The sequence below is a fragment of the Hoplias malabaricus genome, chromosome 7 (assembly GCF_029633855.1).
Source record: "Hoplias malabaricus isolate fHopMal1 chromosome 7, fHopMal1.hap1, whole genome shotgun sequence".
Lineage (NCBI taxonomy): Eukaryota > Metazoa > Chordata > Actinopteri > Characiformes > Erythrinidae > Hoplias > Hoplias malabaricus.
Genome location: NC_089806.1, coordinates 35,863,055 through 35,890,725, shown reverse-complemented (window position 1 = coordinate 35,890,725; position 27,671 = coordinate 35,863,055). Strand labels below are relative to the sequence as shown.

At 39.9% G+C, this 27,671-nt stretch overlaps 1 protein-coding gene across 1 annotated transcript in view; it reads right to left on the bottom strand.

Moving 5' to 3' along the window:
- Positions 1–26,715, bottom strand: part of sesn1 (sestrin 1) — a 59,471-nt gene extending 32,756 nt beyond the window's left edge. Inside the window, exons 1-2 of the mRNA XM_066676159.1 lie at positions 26,626–26,715; positions 25,732–26,023 (exon numbers count right to left, since the gene is read on the bottom strand). Coding sequence (XP_066532256.1) covers positions 25,732–25,986 — 255 coding nt within the window. The 5' untranslated portion in view covers positions 25,987–26,023; positions 26,626–26,715. The remainder of the gene's footprint in view (positions 1–25,731; positions 26,024–26,625) is intronic.
- Positions 26,716–27,671: the final 956 nt, after the last annotated feature.

The following is a 27,671-nucleotide window of genomic DNA, read 5'->3' as shown; positions in this document are numbered from 1 at the left end:
TTTGGTTCCAGCTGGGAACAAACCCACTTAATGTTGGTGAAAATAAGCCGAATGGTTCCAAATATATTTTGTGAACTTTTGTGGAAAACCACTCTGTCAGCATTTATTTTTCCACCAGGAACACAACATGCAGCCAGACATATGACTTAAAAGTAGCAGGAGCATCTTCTATGCGAATTTCCTCCAACTCTGTTGTTACACTGGTTGCTACTAGAAAAGATACTCTGTAACTGACAAGATAATGCATTAGCTACTGCTGAGAGCTGCTCTGAATGCTGAGCTGTCGCATTCGCTGCCATTTCTACTGTGCTTCCAGATCCCTCTTAAAAAGTTCACACTACTGAAGCGCTTTTTTATTCCCCCGCGAGACAGGTTCAAGCTTCATGAGAAATATCGTCATGTTTTAATCTCACGAGATCTGGTGTCTTGAGATCTCGTCACCCCTGTGTATCTGTGAAAGTTCTTCAGAAAGACTTTTATAGCTACAAAAGCAATTAGTCTGCAAGACCCTTGCACACTTAGTAAAAAATGTTTGTGTGTTTGTGTGTGTGTGTATAAAAGGTCAGAAGGCTATTGTTTAATAAACAAAAAAAGTACAATTCAAAGCATAAAAACTCCAGTGCAAATAACTAAAAAAAAACATGACTTTTCAAAACTAGAGTTCAAAATGTATTAGATACAAATATAGAGAAAATGAGTCTCCTAAGAACCAACCTCGTTGACCACAAACATGATCCCCATCAGTTAAGCAGTAGTTTGATTTATCTTTAAGAGATGGACAAATATCATGCTCTACTCTCACTTGGATCTGAACAGTTACCCATATTCTCTGTTTATTCTTCCAGGATGATAAGACAAGGCTTAGAGTCTGAAGGAATGCACCAGTATCAAGAATCCCTTACTGAGATAAGATAAAAAAGACAAAGATTATTTTTAAAAAGTGCAAACAACTTGCCAGCTGGAACTTTGGAGGAATGATTCAAATATATGTGCAGCTTTCCACTGAAAAACTGGAAAAACCTGTCACCTGTAAAATAAAGTGGGCAAATAGTGGATACATTAAATACTGATATAAAATCATGTTATGTTTAATCTTTTCTATAGATTTCAGGCTTTTCTTTATAATTGTAAGTAAATAAATGAAAGGTGGTCTCTGAAGCTTGTAGAGAACTGCAAAGAACTGTGAGTTTCTTGGAGAGAGCACCTGTCAGAAGCTCTAACATGTAGATACTGTATGAGCCATGACCTATTCACACCATCCAGGAGAAAAAAAAGTGTGGGCGTGTGTGTATGTGTGTGTGTGTGTAAGTGTAAATGTGTGTCTGGTAGGGGACTTTCCCTTCAGGCATAGACAACCTCTTATTCGCAACTTGACTTCCTGTGATGGGCAACACACGTCTTCTTACTTCCTGTTCGGGGTAACACACTTCTTTCATTTCTGCAAGTTAGACTTCTTAAAGCCGTCAAAAAGCATACATGCGAGTTACACACTGAATATGCCTGTGTGTGTGTGTGTTTCTGTGCACATACAGTCTTCTAGAAGTCTCTGACATTTTGTCACATTTTATTCGGTACTGAAAAAAATCAGGGTTTTTCACTCTAAAGAAGAATTCTATTGAATTTTTGAAACCCTCAATTGAACTTTTGTGAAAAACTCAAAGTCTTTCAGAATGTTTTGATGCAAGCTTAACACTAAGAGCATAGTATGGCTTTTAGCAGGCTACGTGAAATTTGGGATGTATCCATGCAAATGCCTACATTTTTCAAATCAGTTGTGTGTCTAAAGAAACAGGTTTGTAAAAAGGTAACGTAAAACAAACCCCCACGGCCACCTCTGCGAGACACTGGCGTCTTTTCTTTTGTGGTCAAAATGTTAAATGGGTGTGTAAATATTCCTTTGTTTATGATTCTTCTACAATTGTATTGCAGTGCTTTGAGGTTTATGAGAACTGATTACTTTCTCTTGAAGCTGTTGTGATAAAACAGGTATTCTTATGAACTGCTCTTTAAAAATTAATAGCATTTAAAACTACAGGATGTTGTTAAGCATTATCATGAGGGTTCTGGGGAAATGCACGATAGTAAGTGAGGAAAAAAAAAAAAAAAAAAAGGACAAATTTAGACAAAAACCAGCAAACCGCTGCAGTGAGCATGACCCAAACATGCCCGCACTTGTTTCATCAGCAGTAAACAATTTGATACTGATCTCAAGACTGGCTGGGGGAGGGAAACACACACACACACAGAGGCTTATTCAGCAGTAAGGCTGGCTCAAGAATCCTAAAGCCTAATAAGAGCTAATCAGTGTGTTTACAGCATTGCAGTATAAACATTTCTTCCCTGTTATACTCTCTCTCTCCAGCTCACTAACTTTAGTCCTGTTTACGTCCACAACTACTTAAGAGGAGAGAGGGGCAGCTATGACACTGAATGGCATCTGGTGACATAAACACACTATGAGTGGGGGGTTGAAGAACATGTTAGAAGAACACAAGGAACAGAGAGTGACAGAAGGACAGAAAGAGTGTGGTTGTGTGTGTGGATGTGAGGGGCAGGGCTGTGGGGTGAAGTTGGCTAAGCGTCTGTGTCCTTTGGTTACCCTCTGCAAGCAGAAGGGTGGGTCATATGGACCCCCCTCCTATCCCCAAGCTCTCCTGAGATGGTAAACAAGCTGAGAGGGAGAGAAAGCATGAGGAGGGACAGTGGCGAGAAAAAGATTTGCTTTTGCATTCCGCACTTTACAACATCATATACCTGTCAGAAACTATACAATAACTTTATTTTCAACAAAAGAAGGAAAATATGTTTCCTTTGAAAGAACTGATATACAAAGAATTCATTCTTAATACCTGGCAAACAAGTCTACACTGCAGGGCTAAACCGAACACTGGAAGTACTGGTGTATTACAGGATTGTGTACATTAAATCAAATGCACATGTCAGGCTAATGTATAGGGCAGGGTTGTATAAGGGTTGAATCACCTAAGGATCACAAACCTCTTTAAATAGCCATGGTGGAGGGGCATATTCAATTAATATTTTGTCATACAGTGTTTAAAGTACAACACAAATATCTTTCCTGAGCCTATTTTAGAGCATAATCATTTCAAATATTTCAGACATATAATTTCAAAGACAACATAAATGATTAACTGTATTTACAGCAGATTTTAACGGAATATAATATTTTGCCTAAAAATTAAAGCTTAAAGTAAAAGGGAGAAGAATGAGAATCGAGCCAAACCTGGGAAAACGAGAGCAGAAAAGTAAGAGAACTTAGTTGAACATGTAGTGTCAATGTCTCACAGCTCCAAGGACATGAGGTTGTAGGTTTGAGCCCTGCTCCTGGTGATTATCTATGAACTGTGTTCACCCTGTGTCTGCGTGGGTTTCCTCCGGGTGCTCTGGTTTCCTCACACTGTCCAAAAACACACGTTGGTAGGAGGATTGTCTACTCAAAATGTCCATAGGTGTGAGTGTGTGAGTGAATGTGTGTCGCCCTGCAAAGGATTGGTGCCGCCTCCAGGCTCTAGACACACTGTGACCCTAAATTAGATAAGCAGTTACAATGAATAAAAACGAATGAATGAAAAGACGAGAAAAATCCTCTGTGCCTCATTTGTTGTTCCTTCACAGTTGCGTGTGAGTCTTGTGTGGCTTATTATGATTTAAAGCAGTGTTCACAAATAGGCGGAAGGCGGTCCGAGTCCGGACTCAGACGCTCTTCTGGACCTGTAACTGATAAACTATTAAGATGTGTTGAAATTGGAACAGAGTGTTTGTTTTAAGTGGTGTGAGTCTAGTCATTAAGGTTCAGTTGTAGCGCTCCAAGAAACTCACAGACTAATCTCATACGTTTCCGTGTATCACACGTGAAGTGATCATACGCCAATCTGATCTGTGCATTATGATGAGCACTTTTACTCGATTGAGTGACACACACATGGCAGGTGTCCAGACAGCACTGTGCTAGGACCAGTGTAAAATAGTCCAGGGGACACAATTAAAGCCTTTTCGGGACATTTTCAGGACGAGAGTGTTGTGTGAGATAAAGCCAGAAACATTAAAAATAAGAGAACAATTATCGGTTGAAATATTCTCCCAACGCTGAACATGGATTAGGGCGGCACGGTGATGCAGCAGGTAGTGTCGCATTCACGGACCTGGAGGTTGTGGGTTCGAGTCCGGGTGAGTTCCGGTGCCCTCCCACGGTCCAAAAACACACGTTGGTAGGTGGATTGGCGACTCAAAAGTGTGAGTAGGTGTGAGTGTGTGTGTTGCCCTGTGAAGGACTGGCGCCCCCTCCAGGGTGTATTCCCACCTTGCGCCCAATGATTCCAGGTAGGCTCTGGACCAACCGCAACCCTGAACTGGATAAGGGTTACAGATAATGAATGAATGAATGAATGTTTTATTTGTAAATCTTACTTGAAATGAGAAAAGGATGAATTATTTAGAGTATGTGTTATTTAAATAAATTTTGTTGAAATACACTGAAAAGTAATTGAACATGTAATTTGGCAATTCTTTTGGCTACATAACTACATAAAATATTGCTATAACAGCAAGGTTATTGTAATGCACAGGGTATGGCATTGATCATAATGCAAGTTATTTATTATGTACCGGACCTTGGCATGAAAACATTTTCTCTAACTGGACCGTAATAAATTTTAATTAATTACCCCTGATTTAAAGGAACAAGCAATTTGACTTACGGACTGCATTTTAAGTTACACTGAGATTGAGCCGGTGAATAGCTAAAGTTTATGGCCAGGCACACTTGTGGTGGAGTTGTTTATGTCAGCGACCACATACTGACTGAGATAGTTGTATCAGTTAGATAACCCACAAACTAACAGACATTCATGGTCTGTTTTTAATCTAGTACTACCACCGGACATGCAGAGGACCGCCTTAGAAATGCCCTTAAACCAGTGATTTAGCTATTAAGTCAAAGACTTTAATGTCTAAATGATCAACCTTCAATAAGCTTTAGCCCCAGTAGTTTGCTCATTAGAGCTATTTCAAGTTAACGCTAGACAATAGGCATGCAGAAAATTCTAGATCGTATCACTAAATCCAGGCTGTTTTGCTTTCTGGGCTTTTCTAAAAGCAAACCCAAATACCAAACTTACTTCAGATCTCCTGCATTCAGGAAGACGAAAACACTGTATCCTATAAATTAACATAAATGTCTACTTGTGTGTGAGTGGGTGTGGGAACCAATAAAACAACTGCCCTTGATCAGTCAGTCTGAAAATGAGCACTGCCCAGTTCCCTTGTCTTTGTGTGCCTTTAAATACTGCAAAAATACAGAGGAGAACAACAGCTCATATGGTCTGAGACAAGTTGCAAAATGTGCAAATGGCTAAAAAGCACACAGCACAGCTATGACGAACACTGCATATTTCAAAGCCTCAGATGTTACAGTAGCACATTTCTGAGAGGGAGCAATGACAAGCAAATAAGAACGGGTGACAGCCACCTTTAGCATTAGCACAGGCCCTCATGCCGTGTTCTACTTAGTGCATGGAAAGCCAAGACCGGGCAGGAAGCCTGCATGTTTTCATAAACACATCAGTCATCCAAAATGAATGCTCCAAGGCTGTGCATTCCTTTACAGGATAGAAAAACAAGAGACCCACAACCAAAAAATGCAAACCTTCATGCTACAAAAATACCTGCAAAAGCCTCAAGAGCTTGATATATCAGTATGAGGTTCTAAACTTTTTAAGCAATAAATAAACCCCCTTTAACTTGTCTGTGTTCAAATAAAAAGTCCAGATCTTTTTGGCAGGAGAGGTATATTTGGGACTTGGTTCCTGGAATGTCTGGATGGAGGAGTGAAGGAGCTGGTTGAGTGGTTGAAGACACACTAAAAACACTGCAGCAGTCTAAAGTGGGTCAGCAGCCCCCCTCTGGCTTGCGGGCACCTCCGCAAACAAACAGCTCTCCGCTTTCCTAGAAGTTTTTGAATAGGCTCCAGCCTTATGTTTGAGGCAGCCGCATTCTCCACCCTCCTCCCATTCTCTCTCTCTCTCTCTCTCTCTCTCTCTCTCTCTCTCTCTCTCTCTCTCTCTCTCTCTCTCTCTCTCTCTCTCTCTCTCTCTCTCTCTCTCTCTCTCTCTCTCTCTCTCTCTCTCTCTCTCTCTCTCTCTCTCTCTCTCTCTCTCTCTCTCTCTCTCTCTCTCATTTCCTTTTCCTTTTTTTTCACATTCTAGAATTCTGGAGGTGTGTCTGCTCTGAGCCAATCTATTGCAGAAAGGCCGTTTTTTTTAGCCAATGGGAAATGAGTGGAGGGGTGGAGCAATGCTGTGAAGAACAGAGTTTGTTGTTTTGCAGTGTACGTTTCTCTCCCTCCCCTTCAACGTCCCTCACTGTCCCTCGTATGATGTATTGCATTAACGCTGGGTAGGTTGGGACCTGGCGTAAATAGACTCTGCACTCATGGCCAAACAACGTACACACACGTTCATAGACACATACATGGGCACAGATGAGAGTTATTGAGTAAGCCAGTGAGAGGGTGGGGTAGCACATAACTCCAACTGAAAGTACTATCTGTACTGAGCAGAAGCAAAAACACCTGGCCATTAGCTCCATTAGAGTCAGAAGGGGTACAAACTGATATAAACACATACGTGCATATGTACACACACACTCACACACACATGCTCACACACACAAACAGTAACAGAAACTGAGGGCAGAGTGGAAAATTATTTCAGAGAGTTTGTTACTGAAGAGCTACATAACATACATAGTGTTACTGAAATAAAAATAAAATTAAACAATCTATAAACAGATCAATTTTACTATATTTAATACTGACACGGGACTTCTTGGCCAGATTAGTAGTAAGGCCTAGTTATACTCTACTGACAGAGTAAACTGAGCTCAGTTTCCCACTTCTGTCTAAGATTTAATATCCAGGATAATTCGTTTGTTCTCTACCTCTTATTTTGGCAGTCATTTTCATTAAGGATATAAGGATTAACTTTAAGGCTTTTGAGCATGTCTGTCTTTAAGCAAAGGGCTAAGAATGAAAACAGACATGATGAGCCAGTAGAGGACAGACAGGCTCGGAGGGCATGGAGCATATTTAATGGTCCATACAGTTGACAGTCAACATATTTACCAACATGTCCTTTAGCCCCGCCCAGTCAATATGCAGATTCATTTGTTTACAGCAGTGAAATGCAATGGAAAGGCTTAATGCCTCTATAAAAATAACACATTTTCACATCCTGTATCTGAAGCACCAAAATTACAGCTGCAGGATATGAAGAGTAATTGTTCCATAAAGCAAGTAACAATATGAGAAATGCTAAAGTATGTTTAAATCACAAACCCAAGCTTATTTTTTTGTGTACTCTGAGGCTGAACAACAGTCTTAAACAGCTTTTTCTGCACAGGTTACAAAGCAAATAATTATATATTTACAGTGTATAGAGCCATACACAGCACTTTATTGTGTCACAAGGGTGTTACAGGTCTGGGGTTCCCATTTATGTATCTTAAAGGACCACTTACCAAATTTCCACATAGTAAAAGTCCAGAGAATTCAAACTAGCAAGAACAATGAATGCATATTTTTCAGTCCATTCATCCCTAAAAAAAAGTTGTTTTCATTGTCAACCTTTCTCTTCCTTGTACAGAGCAATGTTGAATATGGCATTTAGATTTCTGGACATGATAAGAACCTACTATGTCTATTTACTAATCAGCTTTTGATGAGCACACATCAATGGCTTTAATGGAAATTACAAGCTCTGTGGTTGGACTTCAACAAACAAAAGGATAACATCCCAAATTTAGACAAAATACACAGATTTTTGTGCTGTCTTTGATGTTTTACGGTTTCTCTATAATAAATTGCTTTTAGATCTACACCTGGACTGGAGTATACTTATTAAGTACCACTGCTCTAGGCTAGTTTTTGAAAAGTTACTTGCTCTGTATGCAGGAGAGAAGGTTTCAAACTTACCTCAAGAAAGGAGATTCTAATGCTACATTCTGAGCAATATAGTTTGTAATTCTGGCACTGGGTGTTGAATAATTAATCCAGTCCCTCTTCAAATTCCTTAACAATGGCTAATCATATTTTGCTAACTAGAAACATATGACTTAAAGAGGATGTCTATGTGGGGAAATAGCATTCCCTGGTTTGTTTACGTTCAGAAGCACCATGTCTTATACGATTATATTTGAGGAGAATAAAACAACTGTTGTAGATGGCTGAAGTTTACATTTTTGTTTGTTTTTTCTTTTAGCATTTTCAGCCTGCAGTTAGGGCTCTTTAGAATCAGCTCCATTTACAGCAAAATCAATATTACCCATCTATTGAACAGAGTAATATCCACATCTCGATTCATGCTTTTCAACATTCTGATTACTCTTTGTTATCTAAAAACCGGACTGAGGCTGTTTGTTTTTTTACCCATTAACAGACACCGGAGACTCGTAAGCACATTAGACCGGTTTCGTGCATGTAAATGGTGATTAGTGTTGGTGGCAATACCATAAAGTAGTTTTGATTAGGGCTGGATGATGAATCAACTTGTTTTTTGTTATTATGATACAGTGATTAAACGTGTACACAATGACATCTGCTTTATTTGCATGTTCTATTACTAAAGTTTGTCAGTTTCTTAAAAGAGCAGTTGCTATTTCCAATGCTTCAAAATGTTTACATAAAGTTTTATGGATTCTATGGACAACATGGATTCTATGGAACATTGTACACTATGTATACATGATGCTACCTGGTTTTGCTCCATATTACACATACAAAGCCCGCTCAACATTTTCACACATAACTGCATGGCCTCACACACACTTTAGCACTTTCACACCTACATGCATACACAGAAAGATCAGGAATTTCTCATTGAGCACACAATTCTAAAACAGCCATGATCTCGTTTTTTTTTAAACAAACACTCATATGACCCATGCTATCCACCATAGCACATTTTTCATCATTGATCAGCTAATTTCAGCAATAATGGATGAAGCATTCAAGGATTCTTTGTGTATTAAATTGACTAATTTAGAGCTGTAAACTTGAAATGTAAAGCAGTCTTGCCTTACCACAAAGAACGGAAAAAAAGGAGAAAGATGCAATATGTCCAACTTCCAATGGTCACTTTCAACTCAGGATTTGTAATAGGTAACGTAACATTTCTGTGCAAAAATCAGAGGGCAATTTGCATTAATATAATATCTATTCGGAAAGTTATACATTACTCAGAATATTCTATTTCTGAGAAGATTATATATGTTCAAGGAAAGTCAAAAATATATTTTGAAATGATATGAAGTCCATCTTCATTATCTGTAAGCGCTTATCCAATTCAGGATCGCGGTGGGTCCAGAGCCTACCTGGAATCATTGGGCGCAAGGCGGGAATACACCCAGGAGGGGGCGCCAGTCCTTCACAGGGCAACACACACACTCACACCTACTCACACTTTTGAGTCGCCAATCCACCTACCAACGTGTGTTTTTGGACTGTGGGAGGAAACCGGAGCACCCGAAGGAAACAAGCGCTGACACAGGGAGAACACACCAACTCCTCACAGACAGTCACTTGGAGCAGCAATCGAACCCACAACCTCCGGGTCCCTGGAGCTGTGTGACCGCGACACTACCTGCTGCACCACCGTGCCACCCTATGATATGAAATGATATGTACAATAAAAGAAATACAGAAACAATATTACTCACTGATGCAAGTCAATCCTACATATATTATCTTTGAGACAGGAGGAAATCCAATCTACTCTTGATCTGAAAGCAAGACTAGGCAAGCCTAGTTTAGCCAGACCGTCATTATCCATATAGCCATTGTCACAGAGGTGTTTCTGGTATTTCAAAAACAGGAAATGCCCATAATACATACCCTTGTCATTGGACGGTCTGGAGAAACTTTGGTGCTTCATATCAACGTCTTTGTTTACATGTGGTTTTTAATATGTGATTGTATTTTACAGAAAATATGGAGGGTAGGACTAGTAAATGCAGAAACGAAAAAAGGAGCATATAATTTTGTTCATAATATATAATACTGGCATCAGTGTTTATCTTGTTTATTTTATTTATAAATAAATGCTAGAAACTGTATCACCAGAGAACATTTACTTATTTATTCAAATGTAACTTATTCGAGTAAAGCACATGAAGTTTAAGGTGGCTGGGCCTAGCTATATGGAGTTTTATAAACACACTAACGCCACAAAATGTCTCCCCACCACTCAAAGAAACACACTCACATGAAATAAGACAAATTCAGCTACTGTGAGATATAATACGTGTGTAAATGTTGCAGAGATCTGTGCCGTCCTGCTGAGTTTGTGAACAGCGGAGAAACGTACCTAACCACTGCTGAGCCACGGCTCTGGCCAACCTGCATCTGAGAGTATTCCTGTCTTATTTCCTATTATTCAGCCACGGTTCACACGGAAGAACCTACTCTTCTTTGGTTTCTGCTGGGATCTATTTTTTTTCTGGTTAGCAAAGCAGTTTATGTCAGTGGAAACTCACAGAATGGTTCCAAATTTAGTTCATGAACTACAACTGTCCCGGTTCCTCGCTGGTGAAAAAGCGCTATGTGTAATTGGGCTGAACTAACAACAAACTGTGTAAGTAGCACCCACTCTGCGTGAAACGCTATGTGTTTCAACATTAGGAATCATTCAGTCAGTCGGTAAGGAAAAATGCCTCTTCTAAGCCAGCCTAGTAGGTGTTTGGGCTAAAAAATAATAATCTCTCCACCCATCGAGTGTGTGAATATTTATAGTTGCACGATCAGAAAGAAAAGGTAGGTGTCAAAAATTCATTACCAAGCACAGAAAATTAAAAAATTAAATTAATCAGTGAAACACAGACACTGCTGGTGTTCTCCGAACAAAAGTCCACACCCATTCGCTCATGTGGGGAAGCTGCCTTACACCTTAAGCACCTTAGAATCCAAAATATACTGCTGCCAACCTCTGTAACATCGTTATACAATGCAAGACTTTGTAGGGTAAGACTGGCTGCCAAATACCATAAATGCACATGTAAATGTCTTTAAAGGAACATTGGTCATTGGGGGCCTGGATGGTTTATGTGCATAAACAATTGGATTCCTAATTACTTAACCTTAAGCAATCCCACTCAAAGGGCCCCTTTGCAACAGTAATGAACAACCTCTTGGACTATTTTATGAGGAGGGCTTAGAGAGCTTATCTGCTGAAAGAAAAGCTGAAGTCACATGAGAATCTGAAGACTAGCCTACAGCTGACCACAGAGCTGACATGGGCAGACACAGGATTGTGCTGACATTGCCTTGAAAACAATAACTAAAAAAATAAAGGCACAAAGCAGATGCACTCATATTCCTGCCATAGACACGCCACACTTCAGAATAGCACTGTCTGAGAAACAAAACACACACAAAGAAATGAATAATACCAGATACAGACAATACACAGTCACAGTTACACAAACAAACAAGTCCTACTAGAGTCTCTGAAGAGACATTAGGGGAACAAGTCTGAGCTCAAGGAACTTCCCTAAAATTGTACACATATCACTAAATGTAGGTTGCTTGCAGGTTACTGTTTCAAATCATAGTGCCCTTAATGTTCTTGCTGGATGTTTCCTTGTAGACTATAATTTGAAAAAGCTACATCCTTTATAAACAGAAAGCTCTAGCATACCAACCCGCATGACAAGGCCTTTGTCTGATTGTACTGGTGCATGTCCAAACTCAAATATAACTTTTAGTATTTTAAGCTTGGACATGCCCCACAAAGACAAGACTAATGAGTGAGGAGATGGCTATTCAGCCAATCACAGAACAATTCTACAGACAGAGATAAGTTTATGTCATTACCTAATAAATAAGCACTTAATCAACAGTATCCAATGTCTTCTCAGGGAAAACCAAAACAACTTTGTTTCATAATATTTGGCTGGGTAAGTATGTATCCCGTGTAAATGCATTTAAGTGTTCTGTCTTAGAGTAATCCATGACCACAGGGGTTTGTAGCTATTTCTAGATTCAACTGATAATGCTTGCCAATAATTAAATAAACATATAATCATTTGTATCAAATATCATGACTGTGAAAATCAAAGGAAATCATGGTTTCATAACATTGGTTTGTCAGTGTGTGTTTGTGTGTGAGAGTGTAGGTTTTTTCCTCTTACAGCACCATGTCTGTTGCCCCTCCTCTGGTATTACACAATGTTCTATATTGTTTCCAGAAATACAGAGATGTTTATGTTGCACGTAGATGTACACTATGTCCCTACTCACAGTGAGCAGTTGCAGATGGAAATTTGGACCCCAGTTGGTCTCACAAACAGTCTGTTTCAATACACACAGCCACACATACAAACAGTCAAAGATAATAACAAAAGATAAACATGCACATAAAGTTTCTCTCTTTTTTCTTGTGTTCCTCAGCCTGGAACTGATCTTGTTCGGCAAAGGAATGACATCACCAGATTGGACACAGAGCTCCGGCAGGCTTCCATTTGAAACAAATTCACCCTTAGGTAACCAGCTCATCACAGGATTAATCAGCTAAATCAAATATATGCCTTCTTAAACACACTCAGTGGCTTATAAGTGGTTGAAACACATGAGCAAAAAGCAAGAAGGAAAGCCACAAAGTACTTGGGTAGTATAGTGGCTTGTCATATGCTACCGTATAAAAATCACCCTAATTTCCATGCAGAGCACAGTAGAAGTGTTTATAGTATGTGAACTTGCATGTCAAACTACTGAGTGCACATGCTGTCCTTTACAGAATTCTAAAGTATTAAATGAATAGTGCTATGGCAACATTTCTCTTTGTTGTGTGCACAGGAACCTAGCGCACAGATCAAGGTATGCTTCTGATCATCAGGATAGACTGAGTCTTTGGCCTTTATCTGCCATTGCTTGGCCGTTGCTTAGAAACCATGGCAAGGCAAACGCCACAGGTCAGCGACAGCAGGAGACTGTTATGAAAGAAGAAGTCATCCTGCTCATATCTTATGACCGGCTGAGAAGGAGTAGCTCAGAAATCAGGGAGGTGGGGGCCCAGGCATCTCAGTGATTTTGACAACAACAATGCAAACACAGGGTATTTCTAAGAATGCAAGTTCATGGTGGAACCAAACTAGGAAAACAAGCCCCAGAGAGGCTGTTTGTAGGCTAATTTGAGCTTTCAGGCTCTGGAATCCTCCTCAGTTTCAGCTCAGTGGAATGCAGTTGCTGTTAGTTTCTTGCCTTCAGCCACTGTAATTGATACATGCAGTGTGATGAGCATTTGGAGCAGCACTTCCACTGCTTGTTAGGATTTAACATTAAAATTAACATGAAATTAACATGAAATTAATGCAGCTGCTGTCTGTGTTTTTTTTATACGTAACAACATGGCTATTTGTTTATATATACATACTGTTCTTTTTCTGTTTGTCACCCCTCTGTGGCGATTTCCTTTTTTCACTTCACTTTAAGAACACACAAAATAAACGTTCATGAACCACGGTTTCCTCTTTGTGTCTCGGCGCACGTGTGATCTGCGGCACATGTGCCAGAGGCTCACATTCTAACTCTTTTCACCCGCAAAACTCAGACTCTCTGAGCCACCGCAGAAACCCGGGTCCCCACAAGTGGGGCCACTAAAAATCTGTTAAGATAACCAGCTCTGAGGCAGAGAGCCCTGAGAAAGCCCTGATTATTCGGTCCTCCAGCACTGCACTTCAGATCCTTGGTCATCTGACTCAACTGGTGAACTCTGTGTTCCTCCAGTGCTGCTTAGTGCTTCAGTCAAGCATGAAAATCAGTTTAATCCAATTAATAATGCAATGTAGAAGCTATTACATATCAACCTTTAGCAAGCATAGAGTTTTTTTAAGATCCCTTTAAAGACCACAGGCAAGATGCTCGTTCATAAATAGAAAGTTCTGTCTTACAGAAACTTCGGCCAGAATCACCTATTCATTTTCCCTATTAACTCCAAAGATTTAGTATAAAGTTAGAAAAATATAATGAATGTCAAATCAATAAAAAGACCCAGCAAAATTCTACTTGTCCAGACCTATGACCTGGAGAGATATGAACACTAGACTGCCATATTAGACCACATAACATTTTTACATTATTAACTACAGATTTGTTATGGTAATGGGTTACTTTGTATTGCTCTAAAGAACTTTGGTTTAAATGACGAAGAAAAGGATTCCTCATCATTTAAACAAACAGCTACTTAAGAAAAAACATAATGTCCGGCTTTTACAAATACTCAGGTAACAGTAACTAAACGCTGGAAGGAAAGCAGATTGGTTGAAAGACCACAACAGTTAAACAAAGACAAACAAACAAATACATATTAATGGTTTGACTGAGGTTTTACCTATAAATGACATGTTCTCGCTCAAGTCACTTAATGAATCAAGCCAACATGAACCTGTGACCCATATAATGTGATATTAATGTATAGGAATTAAGTATAAAACATAAAAATCACTCATTCAAAATGAAATTTGTGTTTGAATCTCAATGTTATTTCACACAGACAGGACTGTGGTTGGACCAAGAGGTCAGAAATCGAAACTTGGCAATCCTTCCATAAAACTGGTTAACCAGACTAAAAATCACTAAACAAAGATATCACGAAAACGCATAACTCCAGTCAGGGCCATTCAGCATAACGTTACAATATGACTGCCTCTGGACTCCTCTGGGCCATTTAATACTACAAATTATAATAGTTAAAAATTTAAATATCTATAAATAATAATTTAATAATTAAGGTTCATTTTAGAATGTAAATACCATGTCTCAAAGGACTCAAAGGATTATGGAGCAAATAAAACTTACATGATACAATCTATAGTATGTTTACATCTTAAAGGAAAAGTCTACCAATTGTACAAAATCTTTGCCAATTTAATTTATAGAGGGTGGCATGGTGGCTCCAGGATCCTGGGGTTGCTGTTCAAGTTCTGCTCCGGGTGTTAGAGTTTGGTGTGTTCTCCCTGTGTTCGCGTGGGTTTCCTCTGGGTGCTCCGGTTTCCTCCCACAGTCCAAAAACACACGTTGGTAGGTGGATTAGTGACTCAAAAGTGTCCGTAGGTGTAAGTGTGTGAGTGAATGTGTGAGTGTGTGTTGCTCTGTGAAGCACTGGCGCCCCCTCCAGGGTTTGTTCCTGCCTTGTGCCCAGTGATTCCTGGGAGGCTCCGGACTCACCGCGACTCTGAACTGGATAAGCGGTCACAGATAATGTATGAAGTAATTAATTAATAATTTATAGAGACTGGTGAGATTTACCACTATTTTCTCATCATCAACATTATACATTTTCTGTATAATGAAGAATACAGATCCCTTCGTATTGTAGCCTCTGAATTTTTACCATCAGAACCAAAATCATTTGTGTGTTGCTTTCCATGACCAGATTAGTAAATGTCTAAGAATGGAAGGTACTGACAGGATTTACAAACAGCTTAGATTCTGTTTACTGTTTGCAGCTTACTGCTGAAACCCAACCACATTATTTCACAAATGTACATTGGTCGGTTGTTGTGAATAAAATTAAAACAAGGTTGATTTCATACGCTTCTTATAGTACAAACTGCACCTAATGTCTGTGTATATATGACTGCCCTTGATTAATCCTAGTTCATATCTGCTGTTATATCATTGTTATTCAAGGTGTCTCCTTCTTCCAGAGCATAAAATAATAAAATCATATTTTTATTGCCCCAAATATACCAAACCTTTGTTCTGAGCTTTCTAAAATCATACTGCACCTCATTATGATTTAATACTGGCCGTCCCAAACAGACACCTTTTGTGTTATGTAGTTAACCCGTATTTACTGAGCGAAAATGAGATACCTGATCAGAAAAGGACACAAGGTGTACTAGAACACAGTGACAACACCTCCTTATGCAAAATCTATAAACAAAGCACACACTTAATTATTGATCATCCTGTAGCATAGCAAGTCATCAGGTAAACATATGATGACGTAAATGTCTAAAATATTATATTCAACAGTTCAAGGCACCAAGATTAAGAGTGTACTAGTCTGTTTGTATTACTTTAATATATAAAAGTGCTATGAAAAAAACTTAATTTGTGGATCTGCAGTTGACCAACAACCAACCCCCTGGGAAACAAAAAACCCAGTCTTTATTTTGTGGGCGCTCAGGTCAGAAAACAAAAAAGAAAAGTGCCCAGAAGTAAAAATACTGATTAAATAAGTCAGAAATAAGAATGTAGAAGAAAGAGATCTGACAGAAAATTATTAAACACCTTCATTCTGCTCCTGGGCTCTCACACTGAAATTAGCTGTGGCTCATTGTGATTTAAATGAACAGTTTCAGAAGGGAACTGTGCAAAAGTGTATGTCACTTTTAAGTAATACAGTGATATGCCTATAAACAAATGTTGGAATGGGCAGAAATTCATCATAGAATATGGCTGACAAAAGGACAAGATGTTAATGTCACTAATTCAAAGTTTTATTTAAGATTCTAAAGTTTTTCTAAAGTTTTATTAAGATCTCTGTGACATTGTTGGACAGAAGGTTAATACTAATGTGAACATTTTCATCTCACTCTTCCCCTTGTGTATAAAAATGTTTTAGCTCTGTAAAGCTAGAAGAAATTTGGTGTAACAAAAAATGTAAAAAAAAAAAAAAAAGAATGGAAGATAAACTCCAATGACTGTTGACGTAGTACAGTGGCTCTATTTGTCTTTGCATAGTGTAAATGCTTACTTTGCTTCCTACTTTATTCATTTATTATCTGTAAGCCTTATCCAGTTCAGGGTCACGGTGGGTCTAGAGCCTACCTGGAATCATTGGGCGCAAGGCGGGAATACACCCTGGAGGGGGCGCCAGTCCTTCACAGGGCGACACACACACACACACACTTTAAGTCACCAATCCACCTACCAACGTGTGTTTTTTGGACTGTGGGAGGAAACCGGAGCACCCGGAGGAAACCCACGTGGACACGGGGAGAACACACCAAACTCCTCACAGACAGTCACCCGGAGCATGAATCAAACCCACAACCTCCAGGTCCCTGGAGCTGTGTGACTGTAACACTACCTGCTGCACCACCGTGCTGCCCTTCATACTTTATGTTCACTAATTTTTGTAATTTTAACATGATGCACTTTAATAAAAAAAAAACAGTTAAAAAAATGCTACCTACAGAGAAGGATACTGTAAAATACTTGCTCTGTTATTTGGGCAACCCTGTTACACTGCTGCCTAACACAGTTCCTTTAGAAGAACCATAATTAGGACTGCAACATTATTATATTTAGAATTTAATCATTTTTGACGAATATAAACCCATTATACAATCTGCGGTTCCCTCTTAACCGCACCCATTACACATCACCATCATTAAAAATTCCATTTCAACTGAGCATTATAAAGCTCTTTTGTTTTTAAGTAAACAATGCAGAAGCATTTACTATTATAAACATCATCACAGTATAAATGAGATCAAATCACTGCAGCTCTAACCCTCATATAATCACTCACTAGACAGCAAAGCTGCTTTACTACACAACTAGAGTTGTCAGTAGACTAGATCAATGTACAGGCTCAATCTTACATTTTGTGAAGCAATGTGGATTATCATGAGAGCAGGATTATTCTAGTGCCCTAAGGCAATTTCTACACTGGGGCACCCTAAAATGTACCAGTATTTTCCAGTGTAGAGTTGACTTTATGCAGTGTAATCTTTTTAGTATCTGTCGTTGTTTGCAGTGCTCACCATATTCTTTATTTTGTCTTTTATATGAGCTTTGATTTACAAGATTTGAAGATGGTGATTTCGATCTTAGCAGTTGTCAATGTACCATATTAATACTCTTTTTAATTAAATAATGAAAAGTGTACTATGGGGCGGCACAGTGGTGCAGCAGGTAGTGTCACAGTCACACAGATCCAGGGACCTGGAGGTTGTGAGTTCGAGGCCCGCTCCGGGTGTGAGGAGTTTGGTGTGTTCTCCCTGTGTCTGCGTGGGTTTCCTCCGGGTGCTCCAGTTTCCTCCCACGGTCCAAAAGCACGTTGGTAGGTGTGAGTGAGTGTGTCACCCTGTAAAGGACTGGCACCCCCTCCAGGGTGTGTTCCCGCCTTGCACCCAGATAATGAATAAATGAATAAATTCTACTATGCATCAGTTACCATCAAATGACAAAAGAGTGGGAGGGTGTTTCAATATTATAGTGGTTCTCAAATTTGATCATTCCCACCTTAGAAGGAGGAGAATTTCCAAGCCCCACCTGTCCCATATCACCCCAACAAAATGATAATAAAATACACATGCAAGTTTACAATCTTCTAATTTACTGAAGTAATATCAACTTCTATCAGTAGATCAGCTGCTTAACATTATAACACCAGATAACACCGCAATTAAGATGCCGACATCAGTTATTATTTTTCGCACTATTGTTCCAGGCAAGCTACATTTTTCTAATCATCTAATACATCTAATGTTCTTTTAACATGTTTAAGAGCTATTAATGAATCCATTGTGAGTGGGTGCTTTTTACTTGAGTAAGCTTTATAGGCAAAACAGAAAAGCAATAATAAAGACAGGCATAAAAATGCTAATTTCTTCTGATTCTTTGCATCCACCTTCAATAACTACATGCCACACTTTGAGAAACGCTGGTATATAACATTAATTTGGGGCGGCACGGTGGCGCAGCACGTAGTGTCGCGGTCTCACAGCTCCAGGGGCCTGGAGGTTGTGGGTTTGATTCCCGCTCCGGGTGACTGTCTGTGAGGAGTTTGGTGTGTTCTCCCTGTATCTGCGTGGGTTTCCTCCGGGTGACTGTCTGTGAGGAGTGTGGTGTGTTCTCCCTGTGTCCGTGTGGGTTTCCTCCAGGTGACTGTCTGTGAGGAGTGTGGTGTGTTCTCCCTGTGTCCGTGTGGTTTCTCCAGGTGACTGTCTGTGAGGAGTGTGGTGTGTTCTCCCTGTGTCCGTGTGGGTTTCCTCCGGGTGACTGTCTGTGAGGAGTGTGGTGTGTTCTCCCTGTGTCCGTGTGGGTTTCCTCCAGGTGACTGTCTGTGAGGAGTGTGGTGTGTTCTCCCTGTGTCCGTGTGGGTTTCCTCCAGGTGACTGTCTGTGAGGAGTGTGGTGTGTTCTCCCTGTGTCCGTGTGGGTTTCCTCCAGGTGACTGTCTGTGAGGAGTGTGGTGTGTTCTCCCTGTGTCTGCGTGGGTTTCCTCCAGGTGCTCCGGTTTCCTCCCACAGTCCAAAAACACACGTTGGTAGGCAGATTGGCGACTCAAAAGTGTCTGTAGGTGTGAGTCAATGTGTGAGTGTGTGTCTGTGTAGGACTGGCGCCCCCTCCAGGGTGTATTCCCGCCTTGTGCACAATGATTCCAGGTAGGTTCTGGACCCACCGCGACCCTGAACTGGATAAGCGCTTACAGATAATGGATGGATGGATACATTAATTTGTACACCTAGTTGCAAACCCATGATGACATATGGAAATATATTGTATAGAATACCTTAACTGATGAAAAATTATTCTTCCTGAACACCCAGAAATACTCAGAACTCTACGTAAAAATACACAAGGTTGCTGCATCAAACTTGTACACAAAATGCAACTAAGTTAGCTAACGCTCCATAAAGCCTATAAACATTCTCTGTTACAGCAGTGGGCATCCCGCATGTAGGTATAGTGATTATGGCTATGAATTTGATATAAATATTAAATAAACTCAGATGGCCATATTTACAAATGATATTGATATGCATTTGTTAGTTTTCTTAGTTAACATTATATCTGAGTCTCCCTAAACTCTAAAATAATTATTTTTCTATAAGCATTAATTAAGCATTTCAAAGAACTGAAACATTCATCCGGTCAATAAAATGGAAGCCTGGGCTTTGGGGCGGCCAGTCTATGGCACTGTTGGACTTGAGCCACATTTGCTTGTCCTGACTTTACACTTAAACTACACTACACATTTGCTTGTTTTGCAATAAGATCCTGAAGCCGTTCAAGCCAGCATGCATGCCACAGTAAACTCTGACATGCTCTGAGAGTGTGTGTAAATTGATCTGGGTGTCAAGAAATAAGCCCCACTTAAACACACACATACACACACACAAAGTCCGCAAGCATTCGGGTCAGTCTGTGGAAATTTCCGCTGCAGGCCTGTGGAGGCTAGAATGTGTTTTATCAAGGAGCAGCAGCGCCTCCTGCAGTCCGGACCCACCACAGTGTAAGAAAAAAAAAAGAGAGATATTGGGAACTGTAGTCTCAAGCCTCTATAAACGTAATCAAGGCAAATGACTTAAACCTCTTCTTCCAAATATTACAGCCAATATAAAATGCTTCTATAAGCCAAATGAAGACATTCCTAAAGCATTTTAAGCAAACAATATCGCACCAGACCGGTCATTATCCCTGTATTATGTCAACTGCATTTTGAATGGGACATTTTTCACTATTTTAAAATCAAATCCTTTATGGATTTATGTCAAGAGCTCTACACCCATTCAATCAAATTAATCAACAACAGATGGGCTGTAATCTGATCTGCACACAGCATGAGACTACACATGGATTGGTCTTTCCATCGCTCTCTATCTGCACCTCAATCCTTCTCTCTGTATTTGATTTCCCTCTCCTTTTCTGTCATCCTCTCTGAGCTTTTTAAATATCATTTTTAGGATATCTGTTGTACGTTCCAGGCTCCTTCTATCTTTCCTCATCTTATCCACTTCATCTGCTTGTTTTCTGCTATTTAACGGAGATAAAATGTTTAATCAGATCCTCATAATGCTCCAAAAACAACATAGGATTTTTGATCAACTGTGACTTCATAATTTTGCAAAAGAAAAGTAAAAGCACTGGTTTTGCCAAGCTTTATAATTATTATTATTTTTATTATTATTCAACATGCGGCACGGTGGTGCAGCAGGTAGTGTCGCAGTCACACACCTCCAGGGGCCTGGAGGTTTTGGGGTCGATTCCCACTCCGGGTGACTGTCTGTGAGGAGTGTGGTGTGTTCTCCCTGTGTCTGCGTGGGTTTCCTCAGGGTGCTCCGGTTTCCTCCCACAGTCCAAAAACACACGTTGTAAGGTGGATTGACGACTCAAAATGTCCGTAGGTGTGAATGAATGCTCATTGAACAAATTGCTCAATGAATACCTTGGAAATATTTATTTGGATTTTTGTCATAAACACATTTTCAAGAAAATTAACAAATCACAGATTCTTAGTTTCTTCGAGAAACTTATTCAGTGATTCCAGGTAGGCTCCGGACCCACCGCAACCCTGAACTGGATAAGCGCTTACAGATAATGAATGAATGAATGAATGAATAAAGTAATGGTGTCAATAATAAAATCAGGAATAAAATAATGTCTGACATAATTTTCCTAGTTATCACCAGAACAGCAGCATGATGGACACAGGGCAGGTGCAGGGGTAAAGTCCATGTCTCTATTGATTTTTGCTGCTTTCCAAACAAAAGTACCACACACCATTACATGTTCTCCAGCGAGAGTCAGTTTTTGGCCCACAGTGCAAGAGCTTTCTAAGGACGTCTCCAGCCCAACAACCACCACAATCAAAACAAACAAACACATAGAGCTCTTAAAAATGTTGCTGTGGTTGACTTTCTCTTTCCATGGAAGCGTTCCTATTATTTAAGACTATACCTCACCCCTAAGTGACAGTTGCGGTAGAAAAATAAGGCCAGAGTTATTCCATTTTGCACCCCCTCTTTGTTTTTTGCCACCATCTTGCCTACTTTTCCCCTTCCCCATTTGTGTGCTTGCTCTTTAGATGCAAAGAACGGTGCTCCATTCTCTTTTATCTCTCTCAGACTAATTGCAATGCCAAGCATCCCTGCAACACACACACACAGGCCAGCCCCCTACAGCTAATTTAAGAGTAGAGAAATGGAAACTCCTTCAACTCTTGTCCAGTCTGAAATGCTGGTGAAATGCTAGGGTTAGCTGATACCAATCGACTATACGTGCTACACTCTTTCAGAACTTAAAGTGTACAAATTTTAATAGTAAACAATCTCACCAAAAAGCATCCCCATTCACAAGGGTGCACACCACCGCATAAATTATCAATATTATGACTAGTATAATACTGTGTATGTTTACTTAAGTGCACAAAGTAATTTATTATTCACATAATACCCCTGACAGAAAACCCCATCTTCTGTCATGACTTAGCATTAAGAAATGTGTTTTCGCTACTTTCACTTGAAAAAAAAAGCTTTGACATTGACCTAGATCTGTCATTTCATCCAGTACGTCTCCAGTATTATCACTGTAGAATGACTAATATATGTAGAGACACAGTGTGGATACATAAATACATAATAAGCAGTACTGAGATGCATTTGCATTAGACCCAGTTTGAATTGGCAGTGGGTGAGGTGCATGAAAAAAAATTTAAGACAGCAACAGCAGTGCTGTAGAGAGAGGCAGATGAAAAAAAAGCAAGGAAAGAGGGTACGCTAAAGGGAAAATAGAGAGAGTTAGAGACAAAGAGGGAGCTGTGTGTTTAGAATAGCCGTCTGCAAAGCTCTTACAATAAACCAGCTTGGGACTAGATGTCACAACAGAATGATAATAAACCTACATGACCGCTTCATTTCTGAAGTACTTCTCATTTTTCAATGGCCATGTCTATTTATATTGTGTGGTGTATGTGTGCTTATGCTCCCAATGTATGTGCAGTGCTTAGTAGGCCAAAGGTCATTTTCATATATAGCGATGCTGTGCAAATTTGACCTGGTTATAGCAGGAGCCAACAGAGAGTTCATAATCTCTTATATCCCAGAAGAATTCTCCATACCAATACAGTGAGAAGGGGGGGTCAAAAAGGCACATCAAACAAAGAATCAGAGAGAAACATCCTGTCACTCAGACAACAGCTCAGGAAAAGGAACATGGCCCACAGAAGCATAAACACACTGATTTAATTGACAATACATTTTTCGCAGAAGAACCCAAGTTAGTGAAGCTGAGAAGACACAGGCAATAAATAAATAAAACCCTTTACAAGTACATCCACTGGAATTACCTCTGTTTGAACTGAGAGAACAGAGTCCCTTGTGTTTCCTTGTTTGTGCTTGCCGTGTTCGTGTGCTTGTGCGCGGGCGGGTGTGTGTGTGTATGTTGGATGCAGTGAGATGAAATCCAGGTTTAATGAAATAACACACTGGTGTTAATTATGCGACGAGCTAGCCAAGCAAACTGAAGTGTAACAGGTATATGTAAATATGCTCAAACCAAACTCACAAATGCAAAACAAGTTGCAATCCCAAGAATATTCCTAAATACAAGTGGACTAGGAAAATAAACCTTCCGAGAAAATAGAAGGTCACATCCAGTACTCGTTTGAAATCACTGCATGAAGGAGATAGGGGGCATGGCTGATATGCTCACTCATATTCAGCTGCAGACATGCGTCATCTTGCATATTTAAATGTGCGAATCTGTGGCACTTCAATTATAAATATAATAATCACCCTTTAAAATAGTATTTAAATGATGTGAATATGTTGTATACATAGTGTAGCAGACAATATATACAACGAATTCGAATCAGTAAAATTCTTTATTCGTTCATGATTCTTCTGCAAATGACTCATTGTATAAATTTATTCCTTCGTTCATTGTCTGTACTTGTTTATCCAGCTCAGGGTTGCGGTGGGTCTGGAGCCTACCTGAATTCACTTCGCGGATGGTGAGAACACACTTAACTCACAGACAGTCACCTGGAGCAGGGCTCAAACTCACAAACCAAGGAACTTGGAGCTGTGTGACAGCGACACTACCTGCTGAGCCACAGTCTCGCCCTCATTGTATAAAAAAGAGAAATTTATGATGATTTATTCTATTCGGGTGGCACGGTAGCGCAGCAGGTAGTGTCGCAATCACACAGCTCCAGGGACCTGGAGGTTGTGGGTTCAAGTCACGCTCCGGGTGACTGTCTGTGAGGAGTGTGGTGTGTTCTCCCTGTGTCAGTGTGGGTTTCCTCCGGGTGACTGTTTGTGAGGAGTATGGTGTGTTCTCCCTGTGTCTGCGTGGGTTTCCTCCAGGTGACTGTCTGTGAGGAGTGTGGTGTGTTCTCCCTGTGTCTGCGTGGGTTTCCTCCAGGTGACTGTCTGTGAGGAGTGCGGTGTGTTCTCCCTGTGTCTGCGTGGGTTTCCTCCAGGTGACTGTCTGTGAGGAGTGTGGTGTGTTCTCCCTGTGTCTGCGTGGGTTTACTCCGGGTGCTCCGATTTCCTCGCACAGTCCAAAAGCACATGTTGGTAGGTGTGAGTGTGTGAGTGAGTGTGTGTCACCCTGTTGAGGACTGGCGCCCCCTCCAGGGTGTGTTCCCGCCTTGCACCCATTGATTCTGGGTAGGCACCGGACCCACCATGACCCTGAACTGGATAAGCGTTTACAGACAATTAATGAATGTATGAATTAATTATTCTATTCTAAAATATTGCTATAATTCAGAGAGATTTCCAAATTATATTTCCAAATGGGGTTATTGATAGACTATTTGCATAATAAATATTTGAATGTATGCTGTTTATAAAACCAACAAAATGTCTTTGTGTTGTGAAAGGAAGCAGTGAGGTGTTTATTAGGTGTTATTAGTCAGGTCTTTATTACAATGCACTGATACATATTTACATCCCTCACACACACACTGGCACACGCAGCTCTGTGAACCCGTGGAATAAGATCTTATATATACAGTTCCAGTCCACTGATCACTGTTTAACCCCTTTGCTGCATCTGTCCCTGTCTGGCAAGGCTGAGGAGTGCCAATGATCCTCTTTGACCCCAAGAGCTGAACCCTGTGACCCTGAAAACAAAATGCACTGTGGGAAACGACCCCCTTCAACCCAGGCAGTGCTATTCTGAGCTCTGTCACACATGCTCTCCCACACATATATACACACACAGTAAAACAAATACCTGACATAACAAGTGACAGTACTTTACCCCCTCGGGGAATCTGTTAGCAGCTAGGGGTTAGGTGTTGTTTCAGCCATGCAGGTTGGAAATATAATATGATATACTTTTAATTTTATCAAGAGACTGGAGAATCTGAACACAGTTCATGGTGTTACAGGGTAAGTATTTCAAACTTGTACTTATAACTAATATTTACACTAATATCAACTAATATTTAGATTTAATCTTCTAAAGAAAGATTTGAAGTGATTTAAAAAATTGGGTAACAACATATGATTTCAGAGACTCTATTTTGAGCTTCTCTCGTATTGGTGGAGCCTAACCTAATTACCATATTTACAGAGCAAAGAAAGAGCATGTGCATATTTTAAAAACTCCATTCTGGATTGGTAAAAATAAAACACTGTGCATCAGGGACACTGTTATGGTGAAATCCACATCCTCTTGCTAGAATTCAGCCAACACACTTTGCCATCACATACAAATTGCATTTCAAAATACCCATCGTGTTTGCCTAAGCAGCTTTCTCCCCATGTCAGGCCTTGTCAGAATTTAATCTCTGCCAGAGAGACTTCACGAATTAGAAAAGATCTGTTCTCATAGGCAGGGATATTAAAAAAGGCCAAATATAACTGCATGAAGCCTACACATGCCCAGGTAAATTACAAATAACTACTTAAAACATCCAAAGTGACCGATTAGCATCAGTGTCTGCTCCTTTGCCTGATTCTCACCCACCTGGATGCTCCGGAGCAGCCATATGCACTTCTCCCGCACGTTGTCATACGGGCACCTTTTCGACAGCATGAGGATGCGGGCCAGCATGTGATTGAGGTCGCTGGTTGAAGGGGAGCATGAAGTCTCTCGGATGGGTCCTATATTCTCCACTCTCTTCATTACCTCCTGATGAAGGCTCTCCATGGCTGCATCTCTGGAAGCAGCATCACGACTAGTCAACCCTTCCCACGTCGCAAGACCATCTCTACCGTCCATTTCTGTGATGATTTTCTCAAGTTTATGTTCTAAAGGGCTGTGAAAACGTCAAAGGCAATTAGGAATTGAGCTTGTGTGTTAGCTGTCCACTATCAATGATTTATTTGCTTATATATATAGATACACACATTATTTGCTTTTATATATAATTTACAGTACATTAAATTGTAGTGACAAGGAGGTACATGGTCATGAAAATATATAATTTTTTTTACATATGTACACAATATCAGTTAAACCTTTTTATAAACATTTTTTTCAACATTAATCTCAGTATTTACTGCCAGACATTTTTAAATGCTTTTTTAAATTAAAAAAGATTAAATGTAACTTCCATACTCTATGATTTCAGGAGAAATAAAGCTCAATCACGTGTAAAAAAAAAAACAAGATATATGTTGAGAACCTGGGTAGCATTACACTTACAAAAACAACGCGTTAACATGCTAGCCACAGAATAACACAGCAACGAATAACGTTTTTCAGCTATGAACTTGTATTAGCGGGGCTCGCCCATTCAAACACTTTTCAGGGGCAAAATAAGAATAAGAAACGGGTTCATATTCAAAAGGAAAGCTCACAGAAGTGTATTCGTCCTTCCTGTTGCAGGGCTAAATGATGTCAAAATTAAATACTTACAAATTTTACATTCTTTCTCGTTGTTTCTGCTCCAGTTGGACCGTCCTCTTCTGCGCTCCAGTCCTGAACAGCAGCACTCCGGAGGTGGACCTTCCAGTGGAAAACACCTGATAGACAATACTCGTGACCAATGAAATCGCAGAAAACATGACAGGGCGGGAACAACGGTCTCATAAACCAATCAAAGGCCACTCGGGGCGTTTCTGGCGCCACTCTTCACCAATTCCTGGGGATTGTAGTTTACAAGTGTTCAAATCTCTATACCGTGGAAAGCGGCTTTGACTACAATTAAACCACAACTCCCGACATGCCAAGCTGTTACTGTTAACTTCGGCAGCCCCGCCACCACTTGTTTATCACAAAACCTTATAATTTGCATAAAGCTATGTGGTAGATCCCTATTCCTCATTAGCATTTAGGCTTATGAAAATATTTTTTCTGCATAAGAATACGCGGGGTTTTGTTGTATCCTATATTGATTTTATATTAATAGCATATTGATTTCTGGGTGGTTTACAAATTCATATTAATTAATATGCCTCATTTGCTATATTTGTATCCAATATTAGGTTTTAATATGGTATTAATATTTAAAATATTTCTTAATGAGAGAATCCTAAAATCACTGAATTAGGGAAATAAATAAATGCATCGTAATATACACTTAAAAATGGGGTTTGCTAAAACATCTTCATATAGACATTCTTCAACATGAATGGGGACCTCATATTTGCTTCTTTGAGGAAGCCTCTAAAAAAATGATGCTATACAAAAACAAGTGAAAATGCTCGGGGCTGGGGTGGGTACCAAAAGCTGAGATATTAGTTACAGTAAAAAATGGAAATGACATACCATAAGATTGGCCAGATTAAGCAAATGGTGAAAAATTATTACTCCTTTATTATATGATTTTTTTTCAGATTTAAAATAAGATTAAAATCACTGGCTATATGAATCTTCATTCATTCATTCATTCATTATCTGTAAGCGCTTATCCAGTTCAGGGTCACGGTGGGTCTAGAGCCTACCTGGAATCATTGGGCACA